General features: G+C 45.4%; 3 protein-coding genes across 16 annotated transcripts in view; all 3 read right to left on the bottom strand.

Moving 5' to 3' along the window:
- Positions 1–18,234, bottom strand: part of LOC104007253 (zinc finger protein 85-like) — a 35,100-nt gene extending 16,866 nt beyond the window's left edge. The window contains 1 exon segment of the mRNA XM_063814259.1: positions 18,061–18,234. Coding sequence (XP_063670329.1) covers positions 18,061–18,234 — 174 coding nt within the window.
- ERV3-1 (endogenous retrovirus group 3 member 1, envelope) lies at positions 1,898–18,195 on the bottom strand. Of its 5 annotated transcripts, none has more exons than XM_054687026.2 (3): positions 18,061–18,194; positions 10,659–17,842; positions 1,898–4,948 (listed from the first exon to the last, which is right to left on the bottom strand). In XM_054687026.2, exon 3 carries the CDS (start codon positions 4,566–4,568, stop codon positions 2,754–2,756), a length of 1,815 nt encoding a protein of 604 aa, XP_054543001.1. In that variant the 5' UTR covers positions 4,569–4,948; positions 10,659–17,842; positions 18,061–18,194; the 3' UTR covers positions 1,898–2,753.
- Positions 17,590–22,055, bottom strand: part of LOC107971917 (uncharacterized) — a 33,132-nt gene continuing 28,666 nt past the window's right edge. For 6 of the 10 annotated variants that reach the window (XM_054655611.2, XM_024358175.3, XM_063814250.1 and 3 more), the window contains 3 exons: positions 20,798–20,852; positions 20,515–20,654; positions 17,590–18,145 (listed from right to left, as the gene is read on the bottom strand). In XM_054655611.2, the coding sequence (XP_054511586.2) occupies positions 20,810–20,852 (43 nt within the window). In that variant the 3' untranslated portion in view covers positions 17,590–18,145; positions 20,515–20,654; positions 20,798–20,809. Of the gene's footprint in view, positions 18,146–20,514; positions 20,689–20,797; positions 20,853–22,055 lie in introns of those variants that run through there. The other 4 variants (XM_054655610.2, XM_054655608.2, XM_063814246.1 and 1 more) reach the window with 3 other exon arrangements.

The raw sequence follows: 22,055 nt of genomic DNA on the forward strand, positions 1-22,055 counted from the left end.
CTGCAACAAACTAGGCATAGAAGATACATACTTCAAAATAATGAATTCTGTATGACAAACCCACAACAAACATACCGAATGGACAAAAGCTGGAAGCATTTCTCCATGAAAACTGGCATAAGACAAGGATGTTTTCTCTCACCACTCCTATTCAACATAGAATTGGCAGCCCTCACCAGAGCAATCAGACAAGAGACAAAATAAAAGGCATCCAAATAGGAAGAAAGGAAGTCAAACTTCTCATTTTTTGCAGATGTAATTCTATATATAGAAAACCCTATAGTCTCCACAGAAAAGCTCCTTAAACTGAAAAACTGAACCAAACTTCACAATACAAAGCAAATGTACAAAAATTAGTAGCATCCCTGTACATTAATAACATCCAAGCCGAAAGCCAAATCAAAAACACAATCCCCTTCACAACTGCCACAAAAAGAATAAAACATCTAGAGATACAGCTAACCAGGGAGGTGAAAGACCTCTACAACAAGAATTATAAAACACTGCTTAAATAAATCATATATGACACAAATAAATGGAGATTTATTTTATGCTCATGGATAAAAAAGATCAATATCATTAAAATGGCCATACTGCCAAAAGAAATTTACAGATCTAATGTAATTCCTATCAAACTACCAAAAACATTCTTAACAGAACTAAAAACAACTATTTTAAAATTCATATAGAACTAACAAAGAGCCCGAATACCCAAGGCAATGTATACACACACACACACACACACACACACACATATACACACACACACATACATATATATAAACGACTCATAGAACAAGAAACAGAATAGATAGCCAATAAATAATGCCACAATGCCACACACCTGCAACCATCTGATCTTCGACAAAGCTTACAAGAGCAATGCAGGAAGAATTCCCTATTTAATAAATGAGGCTGGAATAACTAGCTAGCACTAAGTAGAAGATTGAAACTGGATGCCTTCCTTACACGATATATAAAAATCAATTCAAGAAGAATTAAAGACTTAAATGTAGAACTTAAAATTATATATATATATATATAAAACCTGAAAATAATCTAGAAAATAACCTAGAAAATTCTAAGACATAAAAACTGGCAAAGATTTTATGATGAAGATACCAAAAGCAATTGCAACAGAAGCAAAAATTGACAAATGGGACCTAATTAAACTAAAGAGCTATTTTGCAGCAATGGAAACAATCAACTGAGTAAACAGACAACCTACAGACTAGAAGAAAATATTTGCAAACTATGCTTCTGACAAAGGTCTAAAATCCAGCATCCATAAGAAACTTAAACAAATTTATTTTAAAAAAAAAAGAAGAAGAAGCAGCCAGGATCTGTGGCTCATGCTTGTAATCCCAGCACTTTGGGAAGCTGAGGCAGATGGATCACGAGGTCAAGAGATCCAGACCATCCTGGCCAACATGGTGAAACCCCATCTCTACTAAAAATACAAAAATTAGCCGGGTTTTGTGTCACGCACCTGTGATCCCAGCTACTCAGGAGACTGAAGCAGAAGAATCATCTGAACCTGGGAGGTGGAGGTTGCAGTGAGTCGAGATCATGCCACTGCACTCCAGCCTGGTGACAGAGCAAGACTCCGTCTCAGAAAACAACAACAACAACAAAAAGAAAACCAAAAACCTAATTAAAAAGTAAGCAAAAACATGAACAGATACTTTTCAAAAGAAGACATACATGTGGCTGACAAGCATATGAAAACAAAATTCACATTGTTAATTATTAAAAAATGCAGAGAAAAACCACAGTGAGATACCATCTCATCCAGTCAGAATGCCTATTGTTAAAAAGTCAATGACAGATGCGGGCTAGGTTGCAGAGAAAAAGGAATGCTTATATGTTGTAGGAATCAGGAGGCCGGAGAGATCACTGGGTGGAACAGGAAGATTTTATTTAGGTGGCCACTGGCCCAGCCGATGAACATCCAAAGGCTGAGCCCTGAACAAAGACAGGGCTTGACTTTTATACATGCATCAGGCAGGGGCAAGTCGGGTTTTTGGCGCAAAACCTGCGAGGTGAGAAAGCAGTCTTACAGAAGCAGAACAAAAGCAGTTAATCATACCGTGACAAGTTTTACAACAGGATTTGCAACATGAGCCTACCTTACTTAAACATGTCTTGTGACCTTGCCATGCTACAGAAAGAAAAACAAGAACTTACAAAATCTTTACAGACTTGCAGAAATAGTTACAAAAATAGTTGTGAGAGCAGAACAAAGAATAATGTTATGGGGAGAGAATTTCAAACAGGGAAACTGATAAGGAGAACTTGTTTTTCTCATCCCTGCTCCTGGAGCCCATTCCTTCGGAGCCCCTGCCTGGCCTTGCAGATAATTATCATAGCTCCAGCAGGACTTTGGAGTGAGTCAGACTGGTCAGGAAAGGACTTGTTTTCCCTTTACTTGTTTTTCCTTTTATATTTCCTGCTTCATTCCCCCCTTTGATGCTTTTTATAAGTAAAGTTTAAGAGAAAGCATCACTATCTTCATTTACTTCAAGAGGAAGTAGCTCTTTTCTTGGCAGGGGTTAATACTTAGTTAGGGCCATTAGTCGTGTGGTAGTCTGTCTGTCCACAAGAGCCTCTATGGCTGTTTGGATATTTTTGACAATGAGGGGTAAGAGACAAGGGAGTATAAGGCAAACTCCCAATATGGCTAGAACTATTTGTACTAAGGTTTTAAATCCTCCAAGGGATGAGAACCAACCTCTGAAAAGGGAATCTGGAGACTATCCTTTCCAAGTCTGAACTGGGATGTGAGCTAACTTTTGGATTTTAGCAGTTATTTCTTTGATGACCTTTCCTTTGTCATCAATTTCCAGGCAGCAGTTAGTAAGGTTGAACTTTCCGCATACTCCCTCTTCCTGGGCTAGGAGGTAGTCTAAGGCCAGTCTATTTTGATAAATGACATTTCTCATTTTTGTGGCTTGCTGGGCAAGCAGATTCAAGGCCCCTACAGTTTCATTGGTAATGATTTCTAGTACTGCCTGCAATCTTATAATGCGGTTAAGCATGTAAACTGGGGTGCGGTATCCCCACATTCCATCTTCTGCCCAGGTGGCTGGGCCATAATATTGAATTATTCTTTCAGGAGGCCATTCATTGTCCTTCCAATCTCCTATACTTACGCCTCTTTTGCTTTTCCTTTTAGTTTCATCATAGATGGGGTATCCTAAGGTTTCTCCCTGTTTTAGGGGCATTAGGAAGAAGGACGGCCTAATTGTCCCCAGTACACAGGCCCCTGACCATTTAGCTGGCAGTTGTCGATATGCCTGTGGCCCACAGATCCAGTAGAGGCCAGAGGGTGCCTGCCAGGTATTTGGAGCTTCAAGTTGGTACCAAGAATGGTTTAAAGATGGGAAACGAGAGAATGGGCTTGGGTGTGGTGATTCAGAATTATTGCTTTTGCCCCTCCATAAAGTCTTTCCTAGTGTCTCGTTGTAATATTGTTGTCCTAGGCAAGTTAACTCTCCTACTGGGTCTGTAAAGGCCTTTCCCCAGCGAGCAATACAGAATTTTCCAATAATGGAGGTTTTTAAGAACCAGATGCTCTGACTTGATGGTGCAGGTTCGAGGGAAGAGGCAGTTAGTGTGAAATTATCTTGGGGCATTAGTTCCCTTGCTTCCCATGGCCATTGGTCTCCCATGTTCGTTCCCCCACAGACATAACATGAAGCGACGTGCAGGCTGCTGGCTATGTTTTCAGCCAGTTGGGCGAATAAATTACTGGCCAAGGGAGGGGGCTCAGGCAATTTCTGGTTAACATGCTCATAGAATGACTCAAAAACTCGGAACTGTTGGGTTGAGCGGGTCCGAGTTTTCTTTATGATATATAGATAGACATAGGCTCCTGGGCCAATTTCTTCACCGCTGACTCGTGCCCCTAGCGGTGCTTTTAAACCTGTTGTCCATATGGGCTGATCTGGCTCTAAGATGGTAAGATTTACAGAATTGCAAGTGCTTGTTTTACAATCTGGTTCTAATGGTATTTTGGTAAGCATAATTGGCCCTAGTGATTGTTGGTTAGTGGACCACGTTGTGCAGTCCCAGCAAGTTGTTACTGGGGAATCGGTGGAACAAGCAGGGGGTGCACACCTATTTTTATGGCAGCTACTATAGTACTCCATGGAACTGAAGATTACGGGAAAGAGTGAGCCCATGGATACTATCTGGCAAACATCAAAGTATAAGGATACGACACCCTTGCCAGAGGGAAATACCTTGGTTTGGTTTAGAAGATCCCCTTCCTTTGACCCGACATGAATTTCAAACCAGGTCCCAGGTGAAGACTTAGGGTCATAACACACATAAGGCTGGCCCCTTCCTGGGTCACAGACTGAGTAGGTTGTCTGGTTGTGAGTACAAGTTCCTAGGCAGGTCCCAGCACACTCATAATAAGTGTGATACAACAGGGTTTTAGTCATGATGTTCCCCGACCACGTAGTGTGGGTGCAGTGGAGGCATCCCTCCCAGGGTTCTCCTTTTAACATGGATAAGGGGAGTAGCAAGAACAAAGTGATGAGTAGCATGTTCATACCCAGCATGGACAGAAAAGGCTTTTTCCTGGGGGGAGAAGGCTAAGCAAAGTGACAGCTTAATAGCAAAATAATTAATATGACAAGGAAAATTACTGGACTTCAGATTTCTAACCACATTTACTTCCCTGATGATGACTCAAGCTTCGGCCGTGCATAGACTAGTCAGCTTCTGGGGTGACTAGAGCAGGGCTGTTGTCTCCTCAAGCTTCAGCCATGCGTGGACTGGTCAGCTTCCGGAGTGACCAGAGCAGGGCTGTTGTCATCTCATTGGCACCTTGGTTCCATCGTAGGATCAGCTGGGTTGCATGGTCTAGGTCCTGTTGGCTGGTCCTGGACTGCTGGTTTCAGCTGACTGGATGGATGGATCCAAGGCACAATTCCTGCAACTTTAACAACAGTGGGAATAGACAAGATTACAGTATGGAGCCCATCCCATATGGGTCCCAGAGTGGTTGGGTTTTATTTTTTGACCCAAAGGGAGTCCCTGGGTTTAAAGGGGTGTATTGGATCTATCAGGCTTATGGGCATTCTTTCCTGTACCCAGCCATGGACACTTCACATGGCTATCCCTAAAGCCTGCATTTGCCTCCTTAAAGTTAATTCCCCTAGTTCACGGAGATTACCCTTAATTTGACTTATGATTGGGGATGGCTGGCCGAACAGTATTTCATAGGGCGAATACCCAGTTTGTTTGGTGGGGGTGCACCTAACTTGAAGGAGGACCATGGGCAGGACTTGATCCCATCTCAGAGGGGTTTCTTGGCAATATTTCTTCAGTAGCTGTTTGAGTGTCCAGTTCATGCACTCTGCTTTTCCTAAGCTCTGCAGCCGGTAGGCTGTGTGTAATTTCCATTTTATTTTTAACACTCGTGTTAGTTCCTGAATTATTTCAGCTAGAAATGCCAGCCCGTTGTCTGACCCTAGAGTCACGGACAGTCCAAATCTGGGGATAATGTTTCTTAATAGTATTTTAGTCACTTCTCATGAGTTCTTGCTTCTGGTAGGGAAAGCCTTGGCCCATCCTGAGAAGGTGTAGACAAGTACTAACATGTACCGATAGCTCCCTGCCTGGGGCAACTCTGTAAGTCCATAAGCAGGTTTTCACAGGGCATGGTTCCTATTTCCTGAATTCCTGGGGGCCGAGTGGGCCCTTGTAATGGGTTGTTCTGGGCACAGGTTAAATATTGTTCACAAACAGCTTGGGTGATGGCAGTGAGTCGCGGCACATAGAAACGGCGTCCTAGTAGTGTTTCTAGTGCTGTTTTTCCCACGAGTTCCATGATGCAATTGCTTCACAAATTTGGGGGCAACCATTTTGGGAATGGCCGACCTCCCATCAGAAAATTTCCACCATCCTCCTTCAATATATTTTCCAGTTTTTTGGGCAAAACAGGCCTTCTCATTCGGAGAGTAACTTGAGACCTCCTGGAGGGGAGGCTCTGGGAGGAGGGGCATAGCTAAGGCTTCCTTTTTAAAATGAGGTGTAACCATTGCTGCCCATTTTGCCTCCCTGTCTGCCTTTCTGTTTCCTTTTGCCTCTGACGTCCCTGCCCTCTGGTGTCCCCTGCAGTGCATAGCTGCTACTTTCTCTAGGATCCATACAGCATCTAAGAGCTGTAGAATTCATTCTTTCCATTTTATTTCTTTGCCTGTGGCAGTTAAGAGTCCTCTTTCTTTATATATAGCTCCATGAACATGCAGTGTGGCAAAAGCATATTTGGAATCCGTGTAAACACTGACCTTTTTGTCTTCTGCCAGCTGGAGAACCCTCGTTAGGGCTGCTAGCTCTGCCTTCTGGGCTGATGTTCCAGCAGGCTGAGGCTAAGCCTCCACCACTGAGTCTAAGGTCACCACTGCCTACCCAGCCCAGCAGACCCCTTCCAGCACAAAACTGCTTCCATCTATGAAGTATTCTACATCTGGGTCCTTGAAGGGCTGGTCTGTAAGGTCTCCTCGACTGGAGAATACCTCGTCCACTGTTCCCACAGTCACGGAAGGTGATTCCCAGTTCGACTGGGAGCAGGGTAGCTGGGTTAAGGGTGTTCACTGTTTCTAAAGTTATGCGTGGATTTTCACATAGGAGCCCTTGGTATCAAGTCATCCTTGGGTTTGATAACCAATGCTGCTCTCTCTGATCCATTAAAGTTATAACCGCGTGTGGTACCTGGATGGTCAATTGTTGCCCCAGGGTCAGTTTGTCAGCTTCTTGTGTCAATAGGGCGGTAGCGGCTAGTGCTTTACAACAAGGAGGCCACCCTAGCACCACAGAGTCCAACTGTTTGGATAAGTACACCACTGGGCGATGCTATGATCCTATGATTTGAGTCAGGACCCCTATAGCCATTCCCTTTAATTCATGGACATATAGAAAGAAAGGCTTAGTTGTATCTGGCAGTCCTAAGGCTGGAGCCTGAGTTAGGGCTTCTTTGATTTGTTTAAACACCTTCTTCTGGGCAGCCTTTCAGAGGAGGGGTTCCTTTTCACCCTCCCTTGTGGCTTATATCATATAAGGGCCTGGCTATAAGTGAGAAATTTGGGATCCAGATACAGCAGAACCCTGCTGCCCCTAAGAATTCCCCTATTTGGCGCCAGGTGGTTGGAGTTGGAAGTGCACAAATGGCTTGCTTTCATCCATGGCCAAGCCAGCGTTCCCCTTGGCTTACTATGAAGCCTAAATATTTAACCTTTTCATGGCAAATTTGGGCCTTCTTTTTGGATACTCTATACCCTGCTTTCCATAAGAGATGGAGGAGGTCCTGGGTTCCCCAGTAACAGTCCTCTTGGGTTGGGGCTGCCAAAAGAAGGTTGTCTATGTACTGCAACAAGGCGCAGTTGTCATTTGGTGGGGTGTATGCCTTGAGGTCTGAGGCCAGTGCTTCCCCAAAGATTGTGGGAGAATTCTTGAACCCTTGTGGGAGTCTAGTCCAGGTGAGCTGTCCCCCTGTGCCTGTGACTGAATCATCCCATTAAAATGCAAAGATGGGCTGACTAACTGGTGCCAGGTAGAGACAGAAGAAAGCATCCTTTAAGTCCAGGACTGTAAACCAGGTGGCACTTGCTAGAATAAGTCCCATTAAAGTATACAGGTTTGGTACTACTGGATGTATGGTCACCGTGGCTTGGTTTACAGCACACAAGCCCTGCACCGGTATATACTCATCAGATCCTGGTCCAGGCAATGGTTTTTGTACCAGCAAAAGTGGAGTGTTCCAGGGTGAATGGCATTGGATTATGATCCCATGGTCATAGAGCCACTTTAAATGCTTATAAATGCCCCAAATATCCTCTTGGGAAAGTGGGTACTGACAAACCTGAACTGGAGTTGCTCCTGGTTTTAATTCTACTACCAGTGCCTGATTTACAGCCAGCCCAGGTGGCTTGTCTTCAGCCCATACTCCAGGAATTTTATCAATTGGCCTAAATAATAATTTCTCTTCCTCCTGCGTACAAGGCTGCATTGGTGCCTGTACTTCATGTATAGTCTCCATTCCTCAGCCTGCGGGATGGTGAGGGTTAACACCATGGCCTTCGGTTGAGTTAGGCTTAAAGTAATATCTCCTTGTGACCCAAAGGTAATCTGTGCATGCAATTTTTGGAGTAGGTCTCTTCCTAGTAGAGGCACTGGATAATTGGGGAGATACAGGAATTTATGTTGGACCTCTCATCCTCCAAAGACACACCTCCTTGGCTGACAAAATGGCCTCTTCTCTGGGACCCCTGTAGCCCCAACAATAGTTGTATGATCTTTGGATGATGGCCCTATGGGCTGGGTCACTACCAAGTGTTCAGCCCCAGTGTCTACCATAAAGTTCATTAGCTGGCCTCCTACTTCTAATGTGACCATGGGCTCCTGGGGGGCTAAAGAGAAGGAGCCCAGTCTGGCCTAGTCTTCATATTCTCCAGTTCCTGCCAGCCTGATCAAGAAGGTATCTGACTCCCTTGGGACACAATAGCCCTTGGCTGGCAGTTTTCCAGTTTTATAGTCTCTGTCATTTTCTTCATTGCCCTCTGGACATATACCTTTCCAGTGTCCCCTCTTTTTGCATTGCGCACATTGATTCCTACATAGTCTTGGTTGACTTTCAGGTCTCTGCCTGGCCCGAACCCCTCCATGTCCATGGCTATGTCCGCACCCACTCGCGATGCTAGTTTCCCTTCCTGTGAGGGCTGCCACTAGCAGATCGGCCTTTTTCTTAAGTCTGATCAGCCTCTCTTTGTCTCCTGGTTACGGTTAACATACACCTTGGTGGCCACTTCTAAAAGCTGAGTGGCATTCATGCCCGTGAAACCCTCTAGCTTTTGCAGCTTTCGCCTGATGTCTCCCTGGGCCTGTCCTATAAACGCTGCGTTCACCATGCACTGGTTCTCAGTAGCCTCAGGGTCAAACGGGGTGTAAAGCTAGAATGCTTTACAGAGTCTCTCATAAAACTGACTAGGACTTTAATTAGTCTCCTGCAGCACTTCCAAGATTTTCTCCATGTTGACTGCCTTTTTCCCACCTTCCTTTAGCCCTTGCAGGAGTGCCTCCCAGTACCTCTGTAGGTACTGTAATTGGGCTGCATCATTTGGGTCCCAGTGTAGGCTGGCTTCTGGGAATTGGCCCTGAGCATATGCCTGGACATTAAGTGTGCCTTCTGGTGCATTGTGTTCCAGCCAGTGGAGGGCTGCCTGGGTCACCCTTCGGCATTCCTCGGTGTTAAAACAGTGTCAGGAGGAGCTGTTTGCAATCTGGCCACGTTGGATTTTGTGTCTGAAAAATGGACTGCATCAGATCTGTGAGGGCTTGGGGCTTCTCTGTGTAGGAGGGAGTAGGGAGTATGGTGTTTCCAGTTTAGGAGATCAGTGGTTGAAAAAGGCTGGTAAATAAAAGTCGGTTGCCCCCCCTTGAACCTGCCCCTGTTCATCATAATAGATAGGTCCCCGTGTTTCACGGAGGGGCATCTGCCACACTCTGGTGTGGCCAGGTCGAAGGCGGCCTGCTTGATCATCCTGACTTTCCTTCTTGACCTCCTGAGGTGGGGGCTCAGATTTCCCCCTTTGAGGTGTAGCCTGGGGTGTGTCACCATCTGAGTCTGGCTGCTCAGGGGCCGTCCTTGGTAAAGGGGGATAGATTGGCACATAGGGAGGAGGGGTTTCTATCTCCTCTGCTGGTTCCTGCAAAACTGGTTTTTCCTGTGGCTTTCCTTTTGTCTCTGTAGCTGACAGTGAAGCTGATTTTTCTTTTACTTTAGGCTTGGCTCGAGCTATGAGCGTTTTGCAATAAGAAGCCAGGCAAGGCTGCAGCCATGCAGGTCGAGTTTGAACTATATTTAGCCATGAGTCAATATAAGGAAATTGGTCTGGATGCCCTGGCTGTCCTCCAACCCCAGTCACCACCTTAAATACACGGCCAATTTTTTCCCTATCTATAGTTCCTTCGGCCAGCCATCCAACATTGAAAGAGGGCCATTCTATTTCACAGAGAGTTCTCAACCTCTGGGGGGTCAACTTGATCTCATAGTCCCCTGTATAATCTTACTTAAAGTTCCTTAACATACATTCTAATGGGATGGGTTTCGATGACTTCCCTCCCATTTCCTCCCAGTTATGGCACAACCCACTCACTCTTTCTTTCATTTCAGACTGATTAGACCGTGTCCCTTGCAGGAGTATTTCAGACACTGCTTAGATTTAATGGAGGGTTCATATGAGTCCTGAACCCGGACCACCACAATCTATAAATTGTGGGGCACCTCCCTAAGCCATATGCCGTAGCCCCAAAGGATGTTTGCCACTAGTCTCGGTCGGTTCCACACTTCACTCAGATGGTACAGTCTATGCTAAGAGACCTGTGGCTCCACACACGTCACTCAGCGTGTTGGTTCCTTTTGGAACCATCTCTTTCACATTTATTCACACACCTCCCCACTTCCAGTTTCCTTTCTTAACCAACTTAGTGAGCCACTCTCACATCCTGGGTCAGTTGGGGTGTAGGTTTCTTCCAACTTTGCGAGCCCCTCTCACGTCCTGAGTCGGATTACTAGGTACACCCCAGGAGGTGATCAGGCTCCCCTTCCATCCTTATGGGACGGGTCCTGCCTTGGGCCCAAACCTTACTGCAGTCCTGTAGCGTGAAGTCCTGGAATCGTCCTGTAGCCCCTTAGGTTCCAATGCACTGTCAGGGAGGGGCGCCGGGTCATGGGAGAGCCAATCTCCCCTCCGGGTTGAAGTTCTCCCAATGGTGCCTTGGGTCACGGGTCTCCCCCAGCCCGGGGCTCCAGTCCCACAGCCAAAGGAGACAGTAAACCTGTAGTCTCCCCTCCTGGCTGGCTCGCCAAAATGTTGTGGGAATCAGGAGGCTGGAGAGACCACTTGGTGGAACAGGAGGATTTTATTTAGGTGACCACCGGCCCAGCCGATGAATATCCAAAGGCTGAGCCCTGAACAATGACAGGGCTTGACTTTTATACATGCAACCAACAGGGGCGGGTCAGGTTTTTGGCATGAAACCTGTGAGACAGGAAAGCAGTCTTACAGAAGCAGAACAAAGACAGTTAATCATACCGTGACAGGTTTTACAACAGGATTTGCAACATGACTCTATCTTACTTAAGCATGTCTTGTGACCTTGCCGTGCTACAGAAAGAAAAACAGGAACTTATGAAATCTTTGCAAACTTGCAGAAATAGTTACAAAAATAGTTGTGAGAGCAGAACAAAGAATAATGGTATGGGGAAAGAATTTCAAAGGCGGAAACTGATAAGGAGAACTTGTTTTTCTCATCTCTGCTCCTGGAGCCCATTCTTTCGGGGTCCCTGCCTGGCTTTGCAGATAATGTTATCATAGCTCCAGCAGGACTTTGGAGTGAGTCAGACTGATCAGGGAAGGACTTGTTTTCCCTTTACTTGTTTTTCCTTTTATATTTCCTGCCTCATATACACTGCCTGTAGGAGTATAACTTAATTCAACCATTGTGAAAAGAATTGTGGCAATTACAGAACTAAAAACAGAATTACCATTTGACCCAGGCACCTCATAATTGGGTTTATACCCCAAAAAATATAAATTATTCTATCATAAAGATACAAAGACATGCATGTTCACTGCAGCACTACTCACAATAGAAAAGACATGGAATCACCATAAACACCTATCAATGGCAGACTGGATAAAGAAAGTATGGTATGGCACGGTGGCTCATGCCTGTAATCAAAGCACTTTCTTTTTTGTTTTTTTTTTTTGAGATGGAGTCTCACGCTGTTGCCCAGGGTGGAGTGCAGTGGCTCAATCTCTGCTCACTGCAAGCTCCGCCTCCTGGGTTCACGCCATTCTCCTGCCTCAGCCTCCCAAGTAGCTGGGACTACAGGCGCCCACCACCACGCCTGGCTAATTTTTTGTATTTTTAGTAGAGACGGGGTGTCATCGTGTTAGCCAGGATGGTCTTGATCTCCTGACCTTGTGATCCGCCCACCTCGGCCTCCCAAAGTGCTGGGATTACAGGCGTGAGCCACTGCATCTGGCCAATCACAGCACTTTCATAGGCCAAGGCATGTAGATTGCCTGAGGTCATAAGTTTGAAACCAGCCTGGGCAACGTGGCAAAACCACATCGCTACAAAAAATACAAAAAGAAAAATTAGCCAGGCATAATGGTATGCACCTGCAGTCCCAGCAACTTGGGGGGCTGAGGTAGAAAGATTGTTTGCACCAGGGAGATTGAGGCTGCAGTGAGCCAAGATCACATCACTGCACTTCAGCCTGGGTGACAGAGTGAGACTCTGTCTCCAAAACTGAATAAAATAAAATAAAATATTTAATAAAAACAAAATATGGTACATAAATACAATGAATACTGTGTGGCCATAAAAAAGAAGATTGTGTCCTTTGCAGAAACATGGACAGAGTTGGAGACCATTATCCTTAGAAAACTAATGCAGAAACAGAAGACCAAATGCATGTTCTCATTTCTAAGTAAGAGCTAAATAATAAGAACACATGGACACAAAGAGAGAAACAACAGTCACTGAGGCCTAGTTTAGGGTGGAGGGTGAAAGGACAAAAAGGATCAAAGAATACCTGTTTGGTGCTATGCTTAGTACCTCAGTGACAAAATAATCTGCATGCCAAACCCCCCGTGACACAATTTCACCCACATAACAAATCTGCATGTGTACCCCTGAACCAAAAATAAAAAATTCATGGGTAGGGGATAGCATAATGTACGTGTAAGGAATGGTTTGTGCTACAGATAGTGGTCCAGGTGGGATTGTCCTCTGATTTATTTCTGTGTCCATGCAGGCAGATGAGATTATGAACAGGTGGTCCAGAATCCTAGACTGGTGGAGAGAACAGGTTGCTGCTGCAGATTCAGTGTCAGGAATATGTCAGGAGACTTGTAGACACTTTTGTGGGTTTTTGGCAAGAAACACCAGGATGAAAAATGCTGTGGTGAAATTCCTAAGGTGGTGCCTAGTCCTGGGAGGTGTGAACACATCAATGTCTAGTGGGTATGTTTGTGAGTGGGTGGAAATCCTGAGGTGGCAGTGGTGGGAAAAGGAGGTCTGCTATAAGAGCTCCCTTCCTCTAAGTTTTCAGTCCTCTCTCACAGTGGGAGTGGGAGGAGACCTCAAATCCCAGGACAATGGGCAGTGTGACAGCCTGTGTACAGGAGAGCAGAGTCTCTCATTGCCAGATACCCAGAGTTCCATTCCAGGCCAGGCCTCTGAGATGTCTTTCTTCTGGCACCAAAATTGTAATGTTTGCTGAACACCAAGCAATTCTTCAAAACCAACACATTGTCTAAAATTTGAATTATGACCCCACTTAAGAGTCAGCACAGACCCTGATCCAGGGCTCAATCTCACAACACTGTCTTCACTGCAGACACCAGTCACAAACCCTATAGGTCCATCTATGCTTTTGAGCTACTGTTTAAAAATTCAGGACTCCCATAAATCTCTCAAGTTCAATAATTTTATAGAGCTACTCACAGAACTCAGCAAAATACTGTAGTTATGTTTACCCATTTATTATACAAAATACAACCCAGAAAACTCAAGTGGAAAAAATGTATAGGACAAAGACGTGGGGAAAGATGAAGCACATAGATAATCCTGGTAAATAGCATTAATAAAATTCTCTATCCTTTGTGTTCTCCAGGAACAGTTTATGGGAAGAAACATCCTTTCATTATGACTTAGCTGGTGCTCTCTTGTCTGACTTATCACATAACCAGACACTGACTCTGCACATTTTCTTTTTTGTATTAAAAAATTAGCTAAATTTGTCTTCAGTGGTCAAAATAAAATGCTTTTTTGTTTGTTTTTTGAGATGGAGTCTCACTCTGTCGCCCAGACTAGAGTGTAGTGGCACGATCTTGGGTCACTGAAACCTCTGCCTCCAAGGTTCAAGCAATTCTCCTGCCTCAACCTCCAGAGTAGGTGGGATAACAGGCACATGCAACCGTGCCTGGCTAATTTTTATATATTTTTTTAGTAGAGATGGGGTTTCGTCATGTTGGCCAGGCTGGTCTCGAACTCCCGACCTCAAGTGATCCCCCAGCCTTGGCCTCCCAAAGTGCTGGGATTACAGGCATGAGCCATTGTGCCCAGCCTAAAATACTTCTTAATCAAACTTTACTTAAGTTTATCTCCTTTCCACAGGCTCCTGAACTTTGAGCTACTCTCAGTCTGAGCCAACATACAACCCCATTTTATGTTCCTCCTAAAAACTTGCTGACTTCATGGTAAAACGATTTCTGATCTAAAATCTGATTTTTTTTTCATCCTCCATTTGCTATTCCCCTCTGACCTTCTAATCTTTTTTGCTCCTCCCTAAGAAAGAAAGCCTTTATCTGTTTAAACTTTGCAATCCTTAAAGCTCTTATAGTTGGTACTTCGTTCTGTTGCAACAGTCTTTTAGAATTCAATTTTTTTACATAAACCTAATTTAGCTCATTTTACAAAGTCTAGAAACTGCCTCAAAACAGTAACAATTTCATCTGCAGTAAGACCCTCCCAGTCCCATTCCATCTTAATGTTAACTGCATCTGTCTGTGGGTCCCCAGCTTTCCAGGGCTCTGTCACTTTTTTCAGTATAAAGGCTTCTTCCATGGCTAGAGTGAGCAGGCTGGGACATCTGCAGGGAAGGTTTCCTAGAAAGAATGAACTGAGCCTTTAATACCCTCCCTCCCCGGCTGGGTGCAGTGGCTCACACCTGTAACCCCAACATTTTGGGAGACCAAGGATCACTTGAGGTCAGGAGTTTGAGACCAGACTGGATAACATGGTGAAACCTCGTCTCTACTAAAAATACAAAAATTAGCTGGGTGTGGTGGCACCTGCCTGTAATCCCAGCTACCTGGGAGGCTGAGGCAAGAGATTTGCTGGAACCAGGAGGCAGAGGCTGCAGTGATCCAAGATCTCACCACTGCACTCCAGCCTGGGCAACAGAGCAAGGCTCTGTCAAGAAAAAAGAAAAAGAAAGAAAGAACCTCCCCCCTTTTTGCAGGCTCAATATTAGCATTAGCTTGGGGTCACTGGGCACAAGCTTTAATTTCCATGTCAGAGTTATTCACTTGGTTTTTGGAACTGAAAAATTCAGAAAAAATTACTCAAACACATTGTTTATATAAGGGAAGGAAATTTTAAGGTACTTACATTTCATACCTCAATAAGAAATACAAATGCATTTATTCCTTTAAGACAATATGTTATTATTTCCATTAAAAATCATGTAGTAAACAATTAGTCATATGGGAGCACTTCTAGGAGATACCAAGTTTCCTCTCATAAAATTTAGCATTAACATCACATATCAAGATGATAGAGTATAGAACAGAGGTATTCCCTGTAACAAATGTACCCTGCAAAAAGAGGAACTGATGTTTTCATGCATGTAACTCACCAATTATCTACCACATTTTCTTATGGAAATGTATTCATTTTCTACAGCCAAAATGGAAGAGAGATTTTCCCTATTTTTTTCCTTTGTAGCACTCTAAAAACTAAGCCTTGGAATTCTGTTGGATGTCACCAAGTCATTAAAAAAACACACCTGGCTGGGCGCGGTGGCTCACGCCTGTAATCCCAGCACTTTGGGAGGCCAAGGCGGGCAGATCGAGCAGGTCACCTGAGGCAGGGAGTTCAAGACCAGCCTGACCAACATGGAAAAACCCTATCTCCACTAAAAATACAAAAAATTAGCTGGTGCATGGTGGCACATGCCAGTAATCCCAGCTACTTGGGAGGCTGAGGTAGGAGAATCACTTGAACCCAGAAGGCAGAGGTTTCAGTGAGCTGATACTGAGCCATTGCACTCCAGCCTGGGCAACAAGAGCAAAACTCCGTCTCAAAACAAAACAAAACAAAAACAAAAACACACACCTGAGAAAATTTCTAAACTCGGTCTGGGAAAGAAAAAGGTAAATGAGTTTTGTTTTTGTTTTTGAGACAGAGTCTTCCTTAAATGAGTATTCTTAAGAATGGAATATAGGATTAGATATTGATTTTCTTCTGAGCCCCACCTCTTTTATGCCCTTTGTAAATATTTTCTTACCTTTTAAGCCCTACTAATAAAATGCAAGTTACAGTTAAAAAACTGTAGTCAAAATAAGTGAACAAACCTTTTCAAGGTGACAAACCCAGGGAGCTACGGTGCTCATTAAAAAACAGATGTGTCTGACTCATGTGTCAAGTCAGGCCACCCAATCCCTTGAGAGATTCTCCCACCCCCATCCTGCTCACTTAAGTGCTCAGTGACCACCCTCTCCAGAGACACTGTACTAGGCCCCACTGAGTGCCCCAAGGTGCATTTCACTTTGCAAGTTGCTGCACCATCTCACTGGGGCCAGGTTTGATTTTTTTTTTTTTTTTGTCTTTTGGGATACTATTTTCTCTTTCATAATTCTCGGAGAATCCAAGAAAAAAAAAATTATTTGTTTTTCCCTCATTACCACCATCTGATTGGCTGACCAGCAATGTGTCTTCGAGAAATGGAAGCCGGGTTGCTTGAAGACAATCTTAACTTCTCTAAGGGTTTGCTTTTCAAAGGAAGAGTACCCCAGGAGACTCCTCTCAGCCTCAGGGCATCCACTCCCTTGAGAGGCTACACTCCAACTTCAGGCTGTCCTGTCTCCCATTCCCAGATATGCGAAGTTTCATTCCAGGCCAGGAGCTGAAATTTACTAGACATTCTAGCATACACAGCCACAGTGGATATCTTGATTTATCCCCAGACAGTACTGAAACCCAGAACCAGGGAAAAAACTGAAGGGTGGCTGAGGACACATTACCTTATAAAGTTTCCAAAGGGAAACCCTGACCCAAAAATATTCTGATAAGGTTTCTGTGGCTAGAGGCAATAAAAGGAAAGGAGGCACAGAACATTTTTTACAATATAGTGTCAGGGGATTATTCTTTGCTTTCTTCTCTTGGGAAATATTTACAAACAGAAAACAAATCTTTTTTAAAATGCCAGCCAATGCTTTGTCAAAAAATGATTAATTAAAATATGGTACCTAAAATGTACACTAAAGTGTACACTAAAGGACAAATAGTTGATAATGTGAATTAGGGAGGGGAAATTGGCATTTGGGAATGTCAGAAGGAACTGGAAATTTAGTATTTTACTGCAAGCCAGAGTTAGGCTGGAGGAATGGGAAATGGGGAGAAGTCTTGAGACCCTGCTTGAGACAGAAGTGAAAAATGCAGAGGAAAATCAGTGCCCTGTGGAGTGTGAAAATAATTAAGTGGCAGGCAATTAGACTGAGGTGGCTCCAGTCCTAGGGTTGCTACTTGCAAAAAAATCTAACTCGAATGCTTTTTTTCTAAAGTATTACATTGGGGGAAAATAAAATTCAGGCTTAACCAACTATAAACTGCCAATTAACCTCTCATTACATGACCAGGGAATTTCCACCTTGATCCTACAAATTAAGAAACTACATAACTTTACCTAACCAATTATTGAATTTGCTTTCCTTTATCATGCACTTTATAAAAGTGTTTTCTTCAAGCCCCTTCCATAAACCACAAACTACAAAACATAGCTTGGTGCTCTACAATTCTTGAATTACTCTTTAATTAAATTCTTTAATATTTCTGCGGAGACTTCCACAAATTTTTAATAGAAAAAAAGGGGGACTGGGAACCCCGCAGACCAAAGCTCTTCCCATTCATGAACTCTGCATCCCGAGTCAGTATTCTCCCCTGATGACCGTCCAGTGGTCCCTGCACAATCGGGGAGAGCTGCGGCAGTGGGGGCAGAGCTGCCCACAGAGGACTCCAGACCAAGGCACAGTCACTGCGCAGGGAGGAGACAGGATGCCCGGGGTCCGAGCTGTCAGCCCGGCCGCCATCCTATGGCTGAAGGGGACTGAGGGCCGAGCTGCGCCAAGGAGAACTCGGGGCCGCGGATTTTGGAGCCAACTGCGGGGAGGCCAGAGTCCCGCCACAGCCACTTCCCACCAGTTCCAACCAGACCCGCCCCCTCTCTCGGGATGTCGGACCCGGCACTCTCACCATTTCTAGGCTTCCAGTGGGTCCTGGCGTCTTAGCTGTGGATCTCCCAATACCTGCAGGTGACGAGGCCACAAAAGCTGGGCCTCTAGGAGCAGAAGACACAGAGCAGTGAAGACTACACCAGAAGCTCCGGCTGCCGCCAGAGACAAAGGCCCCGCCAAACCCGGAAGCCATCCTGTCTGCTCCAGCTGAGTGCCTGATTGGACGGGTCCCAGCCCAGCGTCCCTGATTGGATAATGTTTAGGGCCCCACCCTCTCAGGCCTTGATTGACAGAAGACGTGCTCAGATGCTGGGCTGAATGTAGAGTGAACCCTAAGCCTTTTCAGGCAGAGCTTCCTCCCTGAGCTGACCCAGGCCCTCCCCAGACGGCGTTTGCCTTGTAAGGCAAACCTCTGAAATAAAATGTGAGCCATGTGTGAATTCTAAATTTTCTAGTAGTTAAGAAGAAAGAAGAAACAGGTGAAATTCATTCTAACCATTTAATAACCCAATATATCCAAAATATTATTTTAGTATAGGAGCAATATGTAATTATTAATGTAGTGTATATATTCTTGGAACTAAATCTTTAAATCTAACTCTGTATTTTACCTTTCTAGCACATCGCAGTTCAGACCAGCCATATTCCAGGCATCCTGTAGCCACACATGGCCAATAGCCACCACATTGAAGTGCAGCTCTGATTTCATACTTCCTCTCTCTCTCTCCTCAAACCTCCTGTGCTTCCTTCCCTCCCTCCCTTCTGCTAAGCTGACGCTCACTTCTCCAACGTTACTAGAAGCCCTCAGAGTGAATGTTCTTATCTTCCCACCATCCACCGACTGTGTCTCTGTTCCTTCCACTGTCACTGTGTAATAATTGCCCTTCTGCGGCTGGGCATGGTGGCTCATGCCTGTAATCCCAGCACTTTGGGAGGCTGAGGTGGGAGGACTGCTTGAAGCCAGGAGCTTGAGACCAGCCTGGGCAACATAGTGAGACTCCATCTCTACAAAAAAGTTTAAAAATTAGCCATGGGCTGGGTACGGTGGCTCACGCCTGTAATCTCAGCACTTTGGGAGGCTGAGGTGGACGGATCACCTGAGGTCAGGAGTTCAAGACCAGCCTGGCCAACATGGTGAAACCCTGTCTCTATAAAAATACAAAAATTAGCTGGGCCTGGTGGCATGCACCTGTAATTCCAGCTACTTGGGAGGCTGAGGCAGGAGGGTCACTTGAACCCAGGAGGCGGAGGTTGCAGTGAGCCAAGAACGCACCATTGCACTCCAGCCTGGGTGACAGAGCGAGACTGTGTCTCAAAAATAAAAATAAAAATAAAAGTTAGCAAGGCGTGGTGGTGTGCACCTGTGGTCCCAGCTACTCAGGAGGCTGAGCTGGGAGGATAACTTGAGCTCATGAGTTCAAGGCTGCAGTGAGGCATGACTGGGTCACTGCACACCAGCCTGGGTGATGGAGTGAGACCTTATCTCTTAAAAAAAAAAATGTCCTTTTGATTTATGAAGCCTCGGCCCGGCCTGAGCTGTGGTTCCTATTCCTTCTGGCTTTCCCAAGCTTTTCTTGCCCACTGGAAGTTTCACTGGAGGGTAGAGGACTGGCTCTGTAGTTGGGGACCTAATTGATGCTCTGTTTTCTGTAAAGAGGAATTTTTCTAATTGTCACTTAGCAGGGAGCCTGGCTAGGGATGGAATCTGGGGGCATTACTATTGGTGCACCCTCCTGGGGACCCCTCATCTTTGGTCCATGCATATTCTCCTTGGGGTGGCATCCTGTAATTAATGATCTCTTACACATCACAGCACCTCGAAGCTCCCCCAGACGCATCCTCATCCAGCCTCTCACTCTGATGCCATCATTGTCTAGGGACACCTCCGCATAGGTCCATACCATGTCTCAAGCTGCTCATCTCAACAACATTTGTGCTCCAGGAGGTGGAGGTGCCCTAGGGGGCTCCTCACCAAGGGAGTGGGCAGGTGATCCCAGCACTTTGGGAGGCTGGGGCAGGTGATCCCAGCACTTTGGGAGGCCGAGGCAGGTGGGTCATTTGAGGTCAGGAGTTCATGATCAGCCTGACCAACATGGTGAAACCCCATTTCTGCTAAAAAATACAAAAAAAATTAGCCAGGGCTGGTGGTGCATGCCTGTAGTCCCAGCTACTCAGGAGGCTGAAGAGAATCGCTTGAACTTGTAAAGCGGAGCTTGCAGTGAGCCAAGATCATGCCACTGCCCTCCAGCCTGGGTGACAGAGTGAGATTTAATAAAAGTGTATGCATTGAATCCATTGGGAGGTTTATCTGTTGGGGGAATGGGAATAACTGGAAATCACACAGACAGAGAGACAGGAGTGGGGCCTTCCATGGGGCCCTGATGCCGTGGCCCGTGGGTCTGGGTGGGGGAATGTGATGCACTCTGCCCTCCCCCTAGGCCTCATCCCTCCTGTCTAACTCAGTTGTCCTTACCTGTGGCTCTCAGGCTCCCCTGCAAAGGCACATTGTGGCTGCAGCTTCCAGCTTCCTCAGAAGCAAACATACTTTGGTAATAGCCAAGAGGTCAGGCCGGGCTTGGTGGTTCACTCCTGTAATCCCAGCACTTTGGGAGGCTGAGGATCACGAGGTCAGGAGTTCAAGACCAGTCTGGCCAACATAGTATAACAGTATAATGTATAATAGTCAAATGCATAAAAAAAATTACAATGACAGCAAAAAACCAAAACAAGACCAAAAAAAGACAAATCAAACTTACCTTTCTCCAGTGCTAGATTTCTAGGAGGCCACACTCTTCTCTTCCTGTTCCTTCCCTAAATAAAAATGGAGCACAAAATTATGACTACAGATTTCTTCAAGAAAGACCTGTAGATTCTGTAAGAGCAAGATCCTAGAAAGAGAGAATGAGGAAATGAACATTGAAGTCCAGACACAAAACAGGAAAGAGGGAGACTGTCTGGCTTCACTCTCTCTCCTGGTGGGACTGACACAAAAACGAGTCAGAGGCAAAATTTCCTAAGACTACTTCCTCTAGGTAATGCTTTATTTTTACCCCCTTCAAGCACTGCAGAGTCAGCATATTCTTTTCTGTGGCTTCAATTCTGCAAGATTCAGGTCTGATAGGAAATCATGTAAACCTGATTAGCAGAGTACAAAGAAAAGAGAGAGGGAGAGGGAGAGGGAAAGAGAATCTCTTGGGAGAACTAAATGCATAGACACAGAAGCAGACTCAGGCGGGCGCAGTGCCTCACGCCTGTAATCCCAGCACTGGGAGGCCAAGGCTGGTGGATCACTTGAGATCAGGAGTCCGAGACAAGCCTGGCCAACATGGTGAAACCCACTTGCTACTAAAAATACAAAAATATTAGCCAAGTGGTAGTAGCATGTGCCTGTAAGCCCAGCTATTTGGGAGGCTGAGGAAGGAGAATCGCCGAACCCAGGGGTCAGAGGTTGCAGTAAGCCCAGATCACGCCACTGCACTCCAGCCTGGGCAATAGAGAGACACTCTGTTTCAAAAGAAAAAAAAAATTCACCGAATGTGGTGGCACATGCCTGTGGTCCCAGCTACTTGGGAGGCTGAGGCAGGAGAATTACTTGAATGCCAGAGGTGGAGTTTGCAGTGAGCCGAGATCATGCCTCTGCTCTCCAGCCTGGGTGATAGAGCGAGACTCCATCTCAAAAATAAATAAATATATAAATACAGGGGACAGAGACAACAGCATTCCAAGATGAATCAGAGAAAGGATCTGCTGCCCAACTACAAGGAAGCAAAGAAAACAGCTGTGTGTGTGTGTGTGTGTGTGTGTGTGTGTGTGTGTGTGTGTGTGTGTCTGAGACAGGGTCTTGCTCTGTCACCCAGGCTGGAGTGCAGCAGTGCAATCATAGCCCACTGCAGCGTAGAACTCCTGGGCTTAAGCAATCCTCCTACCTCAGCCTCCTGAGTAGGGGGCACTACGGATGCACACCACCATGCCCAGCTAATTTTTTATATTTGTAGAAACAGGGTCTCGCTATGT

The sequence above is a fragment of the Pan troglodytes genome, chromosome 6, assembly GCF_028858775.2.
Source record: "Pan troglodytes isolate AG18354 chromosome 6, NHGRI_mPanTro3-v2.0_pri, whole genome shotgun sequence".
Lineage (NCBI taxonomy): Eukaryota > Metazoa > Chordata > Mammalia > Primates > Hominidae > Pan > Pan troglodytes.

What these genes read in the sequence shown, in the direction of transcription:
- ERV3-1 (XM_016956774.4), bottom strand. Translation starts at nt 4,568, where the DNA reads ATGCTGGGTATGAACATGCTACTCATCACTTTGTTCTTGCTACTCCCC.